Here is a 13,378-nt window from a genome sequence, read left to right on the forward strand (position 1 = left end):
ATGCAAATGAGTAATTTTTTTTCAATGTTTTTTATTAATTTTTATGTTATTAGTAAAATGTACGTTGAATTTTAAAAATATCACTTTTATATTTATCAATGTTTATTTTATTAGTAAGCATGTATACTGAACTTCAAAATATTATTTTTATTTTTATTAATGTTTTATTGTGTTTTTTATTTAATATAATATAAAAAAATAATAAATTAAAAAATAAAAACAACGTGGAGTGATAACCATTTTCAAGGATTAATAAACATGTAGTGAATATATAAATGGGGTAATGTATAAATAAATCTAAATTAGTTATTTACTTTTTGTGGATATATCATTGAATGATCGAATACTAAAAATATTTCTAAAATGTTGTACAACTTTGAATTTTCTCAAAGCTGGAACCAATTTTATGTGGTAAATGAAGGGTTGAACTATTTATTAAAAAAATCAAATTTGTTGGAATAATAATAATAATAATATGGTAGCTGACACCAATTTTATATGATATAAATTTTATATTATTACATTTATAATTTATTTCTTGGAAAAGAGATCGAAGTCTCGGTAAAACAACATTAATACTTTTTATTATATAACATATTATATTTTGTTTATGATATCGTATCAATTTGACTACGGCTTTTAATCTCTTTATTTTTTAGCTACATTTATAGATTCCTCGTTTTGTGTGTCCGATTGTAAAATACAAAATAGTTAGTACTAGGTAGATCAAGACGTAGGCCTGTCAGCGATGGGCAGTTATTTAAGAACCTCTTTGCTTCATACGGTTGACTTCCATCTTTCTGAATTCGATCATACTCAACACTTAGGCTTTGAGTAGCTTCTCAACGTTCTTCGTCAGGTTTTATTTTTATGAACTCTTATTTTCTATCCGTTTATGTGCAATATATTAGTGTGTTTCTTCAGTTTACTGCAAATATTCTCTATTGTACATTCGTCCCATTTCGTGTTCTTTGCAAGTTAGTTGTTTGAAATCTTGTAAGTCTATATGATTGCATTCAAAAATGTGTTTATATATAAGGATAACCAGTCGATAATCAGTCGCTGGAATGAGATTATGAGATTGAATCTGGATTTTTTTTTTTTCTTAAGTTAAAACTGATTCTTAACGTTGACCTGACATCTATACACTTTCAGAAATGGAGCATTTGAAGTCTCCTTTTAGAGGGATTGCACGTGATGTTAGAGGAAGAGCATTGTGCTATAAACAGGATTGGAATGCTGGAATTCGCTCTGGAATTGGGTAATCCTCTTCAATATATATATATATATATATATATATATATATATATATATATATATATATATATATATATATATATATACTAGGTTACAACCCGTGAAAACCACGGATAAAAAATTAAACTTTTTTTATTAAATTAATAAGATTTAAATTCTGTCTAACAATGAAAAGTCATGAAATCTTGATCTATTGTTCTTCCATTTCTACAAAGTATTTGTGAGACTTTGTGAAAATTATGAAATATCTTGCGATGCATGTCCTCATTTAATGGGATTGCTATTAACAAATTTGTTAGAGATACAATTGTTTTTAATTTTACTCAATTGGTATGGATTCAAATTATAGTTTCCTTTTAAATGTATTTAATGGTTTCCGTCTTTTCCATTTTAAGGTCTTTGAAACTTGGAAAAAATAAATGAAATATAACATTACCAAACCACTGGATGAGTAAAAATTTGCATCAGATTGATCATGAATAAACTCGGGTTTAAATAGACTATATGGTGCATTGAATTTTTCTTTTACAGGATTTACTCGCCATTAAACTTTCAATTTAGAAGTTTTCCATATTGTTTTTGGGCTTTAAGTTTAATTTGTGGTTATTAAATGGTGAAATAAATCAAAATATATATTTCTTAATGAAGCCGCTATGAAATTTCATTTTTATGTGAAATATATGGTCGGCATATTTTTCTTTTTTTCTTTTTTTATAAATGAATTTAATTATTTACATAATCATCAAAAATGATTTTACATTATTCTAAAAACATGTATAGTAGTTAGTTTCCCAAAAATACAAAAGTTTCTTAATCATCATTTACTATTTAATTCCTATTTTAAATAATATACATTAAAAAAAGACGTTTTCAAATAAATATTATAATAAAATTTAGTTTATATATGTTTTTATCATAAAAGTTAATTTGACAGCTTCAAAAGACTTCAATTTTTAATTTTTATTTTTACTGGGTAAAACCATTCATCATTTTGACTTTGACTTCTATCTATTTTGCTAATCAAAAGATCATACTACCATATCACTTAACCCTATTCTCCTTTTGTTGCCTTTGTGTTTGAGAATAGACCCCCATCAAACCACCTACAATAACCCCATTCTTTATAACTTATCCCGAAAAAGACCATACGGCCCTTTTCCTCTATTTTTACCCCTAGTCTTCCATATTATAATCTTTATTTTTTCCATCACAAATACATCTAATTAATAAAAAGATTGCAATGTGAAGTGAAAGTAATATGTTTGTGTTATGATCTAGATGCATCTAATAATAAATGGTTATACAAATATACTAAGTTTTAATACTAATATAAATGGAAGTTTTAATTTAAATTTAAAAAAAAAAATGACCCCTCTGAATTGTATTGATGCTCCTAGTAAATGTCCTTCCAAGCTTGTTAGGTATCTTGCCTTCTTTTTTATAATTCTTCTGTCTTTTTTAAACACCTTGTAATGTGGGGGATGTCACCAAGTAAAGATGTACATAATACATTTTCCAAATCATATAGTCACCATAGTGGATGCGACATCACCTTTCAAGTTGATAAACACTTTTTCTTGATCTTGACATCAAGACCAGAAACCATAATATTATAAGCAACCAATATATTGCAAAAATTACATTAGAAACCAATATACGAAGAGTCTAACTCTTTAAAAATGGCATTAGAAACCATAATAAGTTACCAATATATTGCAAAAGTTAAAATATTATTATAGAAAATGAAAATAAAACTCCCTCAAAAAATAAGGGTAAAATGGTCATTTACCTTAACTTTAGACGGCTGCAAACAAGAAACTCACTTTTTTTATACTTACTTCACACATACATCATTTTAGAAATGAAAATGACCGTATAGTCTACCAAAGATTGAAGATAACCAACATTTATACTTGAAGACAAGCTTATTCGAACCTCTTAGTAAATTTGGTCTACAAAATCTATTGGTTTCAAAAAGGCTTAGTCCTAAACCTGCGTATAAACCACAAATAAACCTATAAATACATTAAAAATAAATAAGTAAATAAATAAATAAGAGATCCTTTTTAACATATGCATCCCACTTAGCCACTCAACAATCTTGGATCTTGAAAAGAAAATGTATTGGATAATGTAGGTGAAGGATATGGAATGGCTTTTCCAGCATCCATTATTGTGAACGCATTATGCACCTCTACCTAGCAGTAACATCACAAAGTTGAAATAAATGAGCAATTCTTATAGTTTTCACTTTGTGTATAAAAGACACCTGCAATCAAAGGATCATTGAAAAGTTGAAAAAGAAATAAATCGAATAATTAGTGAACTAATAAAGTAATATTTGACAAAAAAAAGTACATAAAATTTCCATTTTAAAACTATTATCTCTCTTGCTACTTCATTATACTTGAAGTTTATGAAGTTATGTATATGATAATCAACACAAACTACAAAAACCAGGGTATTGAAGTCTCTTTAGATATTTGTGATCCATTGAAATGATTCATCGGATCTCTGTGAGGGGAACACGAATGAAAAGAAAAAGTAAAGACAGGTCTTGTGGAACAAAAACTGGTTGTGACAGACTCTACCTTGATTAAGATTAGGCTTTCATGCTTCACAAAAATTAAAAGGAATTTCATTGAAGATTTGGTAGGCAACTCAAACGAGTTTTAGATGTAACCTAATCTGATTAGAATGTAATAGAATATGAGTAGATAATAACATTAAACTCAAGATCAACAGTTTTTTCAACTTAACAAAATCAAAGTTGTAAATTCGATAACAAATGTGGACTCTAGAAGTTTGGGTATAAGAGAGATGCAGAGCAGTATCCCTATCTTCATCTGGTTTAATGATTTATCGTCAATTGGTTTAACGATTTTGTAGCAGAGAGAGAAAGACCGAGAGCATACAACGTCTTCATTGCAACCTACAAAAACAAAGACAAGCATAAGTGTTTGATCGACAAAATGAAGACATCAGGTTTCCATTGTAAAACTGAGAAAGAAATAGAACAATTAAAAAGATAAGCAAATCAATTCATACATCTCGTCGATGTCGGTGCGTAAATTACTGCTTGAATTTGGGAGGATTTGAATTTTGATTTTGATTTTATGGAGAGATGAACGTCTTTCCTGATTTATTGGGATAACGAAAGAAGGAAAAGAATTGATCGGGTTCTAGTCTTCTAGTGAGATGGATGCAGATTATTATAAAGATGAAGGACAAAACAGTAATTTAACTTAGAGAAGAATTGGGTGGAGGACATGACACGTGTAACTAAGGGATTCTTTTATTAAGAAGGGATATATATATATATATATATATATATATATATATATATATATATATATATATATATATATATATATATATATATATATATATAGGGTAAAGTGAATATACCTAACAACCTTATATAATCTTAGGTACCTAACCACATTATACTATGTAATTTTGTATCATATTTGCATTGTAATCACCCAAAGTTCTTAAAATTCAAACTCATAACTTGATTGTTTCCAAAATCTTTGGACTTTCACCATTATCTTCCTTCAAATGACGTCTTTTTATCGGAGACCCCCTGAAGGGCTTCATATATTACCATTACAAATCAAATGGTGTAGGAGGAATATAATGGTGAACGTCTGAAAATCTTGGAAGTTAATCAAGCTAAGGGTTGAAGTTTAAGAACCTTAGACGATTGCAATGGAAATATAATGCAAAACAATGTAGTATAATGTGGTTAGGTACCTAAGCTTATATAAGGTTGTTAGGTATATTTACTTTACCCATATATATATATATATATATATATATATATATATATATATATATATATATATATATATATATATATATATATAAACATGATCTTGTTTTGTTTTTGCAAGATTATGATTGTTAGATCGAATCAACGAAAGATCCTAAACAATTCAAAAAAAATTGTAGGGATCACATTTGATTCACTTAACTCAAAACAAAATTTAGATTTTTTTTAGATAAATAAATAACAACGATATTACAATCTTACCTAAAACGATCCAAATACGATGAGGATCGCGATTTTAAAAACTTTAGATCATATACGTACATATGTAGTTGTATGTGTATATCATTTCATCGACTATTTTGTCACCACTTTCTGAGAACTACAATATTGATTGAAAATGGTAATTATGATTGTCTGTAGGATTTTGGCTCCAACTACATACATCTTCTTTGCTTCTGCACTACCTGTGATTGCATTTGGGGAGCAACTTAATAGAGATACAGGTATTTTATAAAAGAGGAAACTAAAGATAGGATAGGATATGGTAATAATTTTGTTAGTTAACATTTTTCAATTGTTGTTGTAGATGGAAGGTTGAGCACAGTTGAAACTTTGACTTCCACTGCTATTTGTGGTCTCATACATTCAATACTTGGTGGACAACCTCTTCTGATATTGGGAGTTGCAGAACCTACTGTTATAATGTACACTTACTTGTATAACTTTGCTAAAGGGAGACAAAATTTGGGGCAAGAGTTGTTCTTGGCATGGGCTGGATGGTAATTTTGTAACAACGCTAGTATTAGTATTTGATCATTGGATTTTAACTTAATTTTTTTAATTTTTGCAGGGTATGCACTTGGACAGCTATGATGTTGTTCATTCTTGCAATTTTCAATGCATGTGTTATCATCAATAGGTTTACAAGGATCGCTGGAGAAACTTTTGGGATGTTAATTTCTGTTCTTTTTCTTCAAGAGGCAATCAAGGTAATTAACTAAAGTCGCTAATAATTTGTTACTGTTGTTTCATGTTTTATAACTTTTGTTGGTTTAGGGACTCGTGAGTGAGTTCAAGGTGCCTAAAAATGAGGACGCAAATAAAGTGAAGTATCAATTTCAATGGCTTTACACCAATGGTATGTTGGCAATTGTATTCTCATTTGGGCTTTTATACACGGCATTAAAAAGCAGGAAAGCAAGATCATGGTGGTTTGGGACAGGTGAATTAATGGAGCAGATTTTAAACCTTTTCTTTTTCAAATTTGTTTTGTTGTGGATTCTTATTATCCTAACATGCTATCTGAATTTAGGGCGACTCAGAAGCTTCATAGCAGACTATGGAGTCCCGTTGATGATTATAGTGTGGACAGCTGTCTCTTTCGGTGTACCTGGCAAACTCCCTTCTGGAGTTCCAAGAAGACTCTTTAGTCCACTCTTATGGGAATCTGAATCGACATATCATTGGACTGTTATCAAGGTAAATATTTGTAGACATTTTATATTAAAAAAAAAAAAAAAAAAAAAAAAAAAACCTTCATAATTAGATCTTAATTCTTCCCTTGAATTTAAGTACAGGATATGGGTGAAGTTCCTCTTGTATACATCTTGGCAGCCTTCATACCAGCTCTTATGATAGCAGGGCTTTATTTCTTTGATCATAGTGTTGCTTCACAGTTAGCTCAACAAAAAGAATTCAACCTCAAGAATCCTTCAGCCTATCATCATGACATTCTTTTGCTTGGGTTCATGGTACCCATGATTGTTTTGGTTATACAATTAATTTATTATCCGAAGTTAATATTCATTAATCATTATCAAATGTTGTATCAGACATTGCTATGCGGATTGTTAGGACTGCCTCCTTCAAATGGTGTATTGCCTCAATCACCCATGCACACTAAAAGCCTAGCAGTTCTCAAAAAACAGGCAACTCCACAATAAAATAAATAATAGAATTAGATATGTATCATTAATTTGATTTAGTTCTTCTAATAATGTAATTGTTTTGTTCTATCAGTTTATTAGAAAGAAGTTGGTAGCGAGTGCCAAGGAAAGCATAAAGCAGAAAGCTACCAATTCAGAGATCTACAACAAGATGCAAACCGTTTTCATAGAAATCGATAGCTCTCCAATTGTAAATCTTCAATATCTCAAGTGTTGAACACAAGAAATAGCAACACATTTTCACAATTTTCAAAGTATGCTTTTCTAACTTGTTTTTTCTTACATTACAGACAACTACGATAGTTAAAGAACTAAAAGACTTGCAAGAAGCAGTGATGAAAGTAGAAGATGGAGAAGAGTTCACAAAGGGGAAGTTTGATCCTGAGGAGCACATCGATGCACACTTACCTGTGAGAGTTAATGAACAAAGAGTCAGCAATCTACTGCAGTCGCTTCTTTTAGCAGGATCTATTTGTGCGATGCCACTTATAAAGTTAATACCAACTTCAGTTCTTTGGGGCTATTTTGCTTACATGGCCATTGATAGTCTTCCTGGAAACCAATTTTGGGAAAGGATCTTGCTTCTCTTTATCCCTTCTGGCAGAAGATACAAGTGAGTTCTCTGTTCTCTCACTTTCAAGAAATATATGTTTTGATTACTAATTTATATATAAAAAAATAAAAAAATAAAAACAACATTGCTATCTATGTGGTGGCAGGGTTCTGGAAAAGGTTCATGCTTCTTTTATCGAGTCAGTCCCATTTAGAAGCATAGTAGTATTCACAGTCTTCCAAATTGTGTATTTCCTTGTGTGCTACGGTGTGACATGGATTCCTATAGCTGGAATTCTCTTCCCAGTTCCTTTCTTCCTTCTCATCAGCATACGCCAACACATTCTACCAAAACTATTCCAACTTCATTATTTGAGGGAACTTGATGCAGCCGAATATGAGGAAATCCTGGGTAGTCCACCAAGAGCTCCTAGTTTCAATCTCGGGGTAACTTTTTCTCAACCCATGACATAATTATAACTGAAGTTGTTATTTTCTAATCCATGAACAAAATACATGTAGGAATCGGTTAGTGATCATGGTGGGAGCATTGAAGGTGACGTGGCCATATGTGATGCTGAAATACTTGATCAAATGACTACAAATAGAGGGGAGCTCAAGGTTCGGAATCTTAGTTTCAGAGAAGAAAGACGCACACAGGTAACCATAAATTTTGTTTGAATGATAAAACCTCCTTATGTTAGAATTCATATTATTTTAACATATTTAATATAAGATAGATGAACAGATTTATTATGTTTTATTATCATCTTTTCTTATGTAGTGATTAATGACTCGTAGATCTTAAACTAGTGGTGCATTTTTGTGTTTGTGCAGCAAATTTATCACGGGGACTATATCCAGCCAGAGTGAAACACAGAAATCAATGATCATTGATGGATAGCACTATGATGGCTGTGTAAAGGTAATGAATAATTAGTATGCATTTCGTTTATGCATAAGAACTCAATAAGGCTTTGTGTAATTGTGTATTTGTGTTAGTTTACTGCTTTCGTTTACTTCAAGTTCATTGTGAATGTGATTATGTGAAATTGTGAACGTACAAAACAGTTATTTTATGGGGCCCAACCTAGTGGAACGTTGAACCCATCTTTATGGTTTTTAAAGAAAAAAGCCCATCGAGCTTTTAAGCTTGAAAATTTCTTGAAATGATTAAATTCATAACAATGTGCAAAAGTGAAATATTTTGAAATTTGAATCACTTTAGAAGGAAATGAACCAATTAAATCCCCTCATGTAATAAATAAGTACTAAAGTGCCACGTGGCACTCACTAAGCACCCTCCCATCTAATTTTCCCGCTTAAAAAACCAATGTGAATTTCCGGCTTTGCCCTTGAGGTCGAAAATATCCTTATGACATTTAGGTTTCTTTTTTCTGCTCATTTCACTTTGATGTCGTCTTCTCTTTCTTCCCCTAATCGGATAAGATAGCATGAATTGAGGAGTTGATTGCTAATTTCAATTTTGAGATCAAGTAACAAACATCTTCCATAAATAAAGTTGCATCCTCTTATCAAACCCTAGGAATTAGCAAAACAAAAATGCTTCCTCTCGCTCACGCCCCCTCTCTCGCAAAACCAACCCACAATCCATGTTGAATGGGATTCCACTGTCGCAACTTGATGACGACAACTATCGCACAAAATCAGCAACGATTTTCTCCAAATCGCAAAAGAAATTACCAACAAGATTATCTCCCAAATCGAATCCTATAAAGCTGGTCTTTAATCGATCTCCATCGAAGCTTATAATTTGCATCAAAGCTTGTATTTGAAGTGTATTTCATTGTTGGGCTCTATCGATTTCTCAAGGTTACTACTTCATTATGATAATTTTAAGCATTTCTTAATGTTTCTTTTGTTTTACTTTGAATGATTTGAAGCATTGAAGTCAAGATTAATACGCATCCGAAGGAACATGAGAGATCTTTCGGTAACTCATTCTCAAAATCAAATATATCAAATATGATGATACGCAGGAAATCAGGAATAAATTCCTCAATTATCGATTGTATCTATTCTGAAAAATCAACAACATAGTTTGAATTTGATTCCATTAGCAAGAAATCAGAAATTCGTGATCAATTTCAAATTTAAATTTGATGGTCCATATATACCTCCATCATTCTTGATTTTATTATGTTTGCATAACAAAGATTGATAAAAGGGTAGAATAAGTACATAAGGTTAGTAATTAACGATCAATCTATCTATTTATACGATTTAGTTCTAGCTTTTTACCTATCGATTCAGTGAAAGCTTTACTCTAGGCAATCATCTGCAAGGTTTGTAGACATTCAGTGAATGTTTTTTTTACCTATTATGATGTTTTCTCTATTCTGGAAAATAATATATGATTCAATTCCTTATATTATATGTATTGATGTGTGTATTGAGTATGTGTTTTATATGTAATATGAAGATTTAACTGATTAATGTTATGGTTATTTCAAGCTTAATGAACATCACTTTTGATGTATATTTTTTTCATTTGATGTTGTTAGTAGTTACATATTCTTATTTTTGCAAATCGTTGATCATGATGATTTGAAATTATCAACAACGTTTTTTTAATCGTGTATCCACGGGTATTAACCTAGTTTTTAATAAAACATCATTGTTTTAAAGAGAAGTATCATTACTCCCGTTATGCTCAAGTCTTTTGACCTTTTCTTCTCCACGCCTGCTCACACGTCGATGAGTAAGCAATTGGAAAGTTTTTGTTCATAAAATATATTTATTTTGGTGGTATTTTGTGTACAAAACAAATACTTTGTTTACCATGTATTTAAAATAGGTGTTTTATAAATAAATAAGCAAATACTAACCTCTACCACCTACAATTAATAATAATAATAATAATAATAATAATAATAATAATAATAATAATAATAATAATAAAATCGGCGTAGGATGTTATATAGTCTTTTACTAAAAATAATTAAACCCCACATGATATGTTTATGATAATTTTGAGTATTGCAATCATGTTAAGCATAAAAATAAATAAATAAATAAGGTAAATATTGTTGTAAGAAAGCCAAGTTTCAATTACAAATATAATATGATCTTAAGAAAACTTTATTTTACTTAAATTTTTATATTTGAATTCCTGATACTCACTAACATACGCTCAAATACATACAGGATAAATCATTTTCTTAACATTTTTATGTATTCTTTGTTTGCAAGACAAATTTGGTGTAGCCACGAAATTATAATATTGGTTTGGTTAGATTTGGCAGATTTGAAAGCGAATATATAAAAAGATAAGAACAACCAACATGTAGCTGACATAATATAAATAGGGCAAAGAATTATAACTTACAAGATCAAAGCCAAACATTACCGTACAAAAACATCAAGGATTAAAAAAGTAATAGTAAACCAACAATGTAGCCGCGAACTTTGGCTCTTCAAGATGAACTATCGTTCGTCCAACACCAACGATTAGATTTGGTAGATGCAATAACATGTGTAGCATATGCCTTTTTTATTTTTATAAAAGGAAATACAAGGTACTTTGCTACTTTGAGTATAAAGGGGGAAAAAATCTTGCATAATAAGCTAAAGGAAACTAATTTAGGCGAACGAACATGTTAATTATTTCAAATAAAATTGCTAGACTTTTCTGGCAAGCAACAATAATATTATTTTTAACATCTTCATTAAACATTAGTGATTACATGGTGTAATGTAACACGTTATTTGAACGATACCTTTATTTTCATGTTAAATATGAATTAAATGATTGAATAATGGAGTTCGTTCATATATATTTTCTACAAATAATATTTAATTGTTAATTTTGATTTTTTTTTTTAAACGAGTAATAAAGAAAAAAGAGTGCCGAGAGAGTTCATGCAACGGCCTTTTGAGTAGTGATCATATTTTAGTCTTCATTTACATACACACACAAAAAAATAATAATAATAAAATAAATAAAGGTATGGAAGAAAACATCATAAATGGTCCCTGTGTTTTCCCAGATTCTAAAGTTTAGTCCCCGTAGTTTAAAAATCTCATAGTTGGTCCCTATGCTTTCAAAACTTTTGACAGGTGGTCCTTATCCCTTACACCGTTAGAATCCCACCGTTAACCCTTATTTCATTAAAATAATATAAGGGTAAATCGGTCTTTTCACCTGTGCCCTCTTCTTTATAACCAAATGCATGTCTATATTGGTCTAACCCTTCTCGCACCCACCGTCTTCTACTCTCACTCTACTGTGCATCGAATTCCAAAACGATTTCTGCGAGTGTCGAAGATGGCGATTTGTAGATGTGGAATGGAAACAACGAAGTTGACCTCATGGACGGATCATAACCCAGGAAGGCAATTTTTGAATTGTTCAAGATGTGGGTTCGTAAGGTGGGTTGACCCTCCGATGTGTGCAAGGGCATTGGTGGTGATTCCAGGTTTAATAAGATCAATGAATCGATTGGAAGAGAGGGTTGCAATTGCAAGTGCAGAACTGTGGAACTACCGGCTTATGTTGTTCTGTTCATGGATGATTTTTTTTTTTGTTTTATTTTAACTAGTAAGGATTTGGATGGTAATAGGATGGGGGTTTTTGGTTTCTTTGTACGCATCTAACTAGTTCAGGGGGTTTTGGATATTGATGGAATGGGTATTTTTGGTTTCATTCTGTTGTATGAAGTGTAACACATTAAGTTAACGGAAATGATGATTATGTATTTTGTTATAAATCTGTGGTTTTGATGTTCATTTTCGTATGATGCATTGTTATAACTGCATCTTGCAAATGGTTAGGAAGGGTATTTCAAATCTACATTGTTATACATGCATCTTCTTGAGAAAGGTTTGGAGAGGGTAATTCATAAGCAAAATGTTGATAAAATCATTACAAAATGTTGATAAAATCATTACAAGTCTGTGTTTAACCCATACAAACACGAGACTTACTTTCAACATACTTACTGATGGAATGTCTTAACCCATACAAACATTACAAAAGACCTAATTACCATAATTTAAACAACCAAACCATAATTTATGTTTCAAAAGACCTAACTACCCAAACATCCAACTAACTACTTAACATATTTCCTAAATTACCCTTTCCCTTTCCTTGTGTCTTACCCTTTGCCTGTGTCTTCCCTTTTCCCTGTGTCTTCCCCTTTGATCCAACTTCACTAATGCCTCCCTGCCCTTTACATGTTCTTGAATTGTGCCCCTTGTTATGACACTTTGAACAAGTGACTGCAATAAATTTCCTGCTCAATTTAGTGGTTTGGCTATTGGGCTCATCAACACCTCTCCTTCTCTTCTTTTTTGGCCTCCCAACCTACACATATGCATTTATTATATTTAAAACATTAACATACATGCTGGCATTAAAAGTACATATCTAGACTAGTTGACATAACAACCTGTGTGTGATGTTTTGGTGGAGTTAAAGTGAATGGACAATCACTTTTTGGCCACATTAAACGACCATTTATTGGATCAATTTTGTTCATATACATGGCTCTCCATGTTGATAACTTATAGCAAGGATGGACCCAATCCTCAACATCAGGGGCATCTTCTCCATTTTCAATTTTGTTCCATATAGCAGAAATAGCATGCCTACATGGAAAACCTGTAATCTCCCAGAACCTACAAGTGCAACTTCTTTCATTTAGGTTCACCACATACTGATCCTGCCATGTGATTGCAACTTGGTACTTTCCTGCCCCATTATACTTAGCTACATACTTTGCTGCTTGAGTCTTAATCTCCTCTAAAATTATAGTTGCAGTAGTACTTAGTTCCCCTTGACACTTATCTATTTCCTTTTGCACAACACACAATCTCTTCATGA

General features: G+C 31.1%; 1 protein-coding gene across 1 annotated transcript; it reads left to right on the forward strand.

Annotated features, from left to right (window-relative positions):
• Positions 1-728: 728 nt before the first annotated feature.
• On the forward strand, positions 729-8,690 carry LOC145038879 (boron transporter 4-like). Its single transcript, XM_078987098.1, has 14 exons — positions 729-859; positions 1,156-1,261; positions 5,453-5,535; positions 5,619-5,811; positions 5,883-6,021; positions 6,089-6,254; positions 6,345-6,511; positions 6,610-6,783; positions 6,865-6,960; positions 7,052-7,168; positions 7,269-7,591; positions 7,698-7,977; positions 8,053-8,190; positions 8,368-8,690. Exons 2-14 carry the CDS (start codon positions 1,158-1,160, stop codon positions 8,401-8,403), a joined length of 2,016 nt encoding a protein of 671 aa, XP_078843224.1. The 5' UTR covers positions 729-859; positions 1,156-1,157; the 3' UTR covers positions 8,404-8,690.
• The last annotated feature ends 4,688 nt before the right edge of the window (positions 8,691-13,378 follow it).

This window comes from Lactuca saligna, chromosome 4 (genome assembly GCF_052625555.1).
Source record: "Lactuca saligna cultivar CGN05327 chromosome 4, ASM5262555v1, whole genome shotgun sequence".
In the NCBI taxonomy this organism is placed as follows: domain Eukaryota; kingdom Viridiplantae; phylum Streptophyta; class Magnoliopsida; order Asterales; family Asteraceae; genus Lactuca; species Lactuca saligna.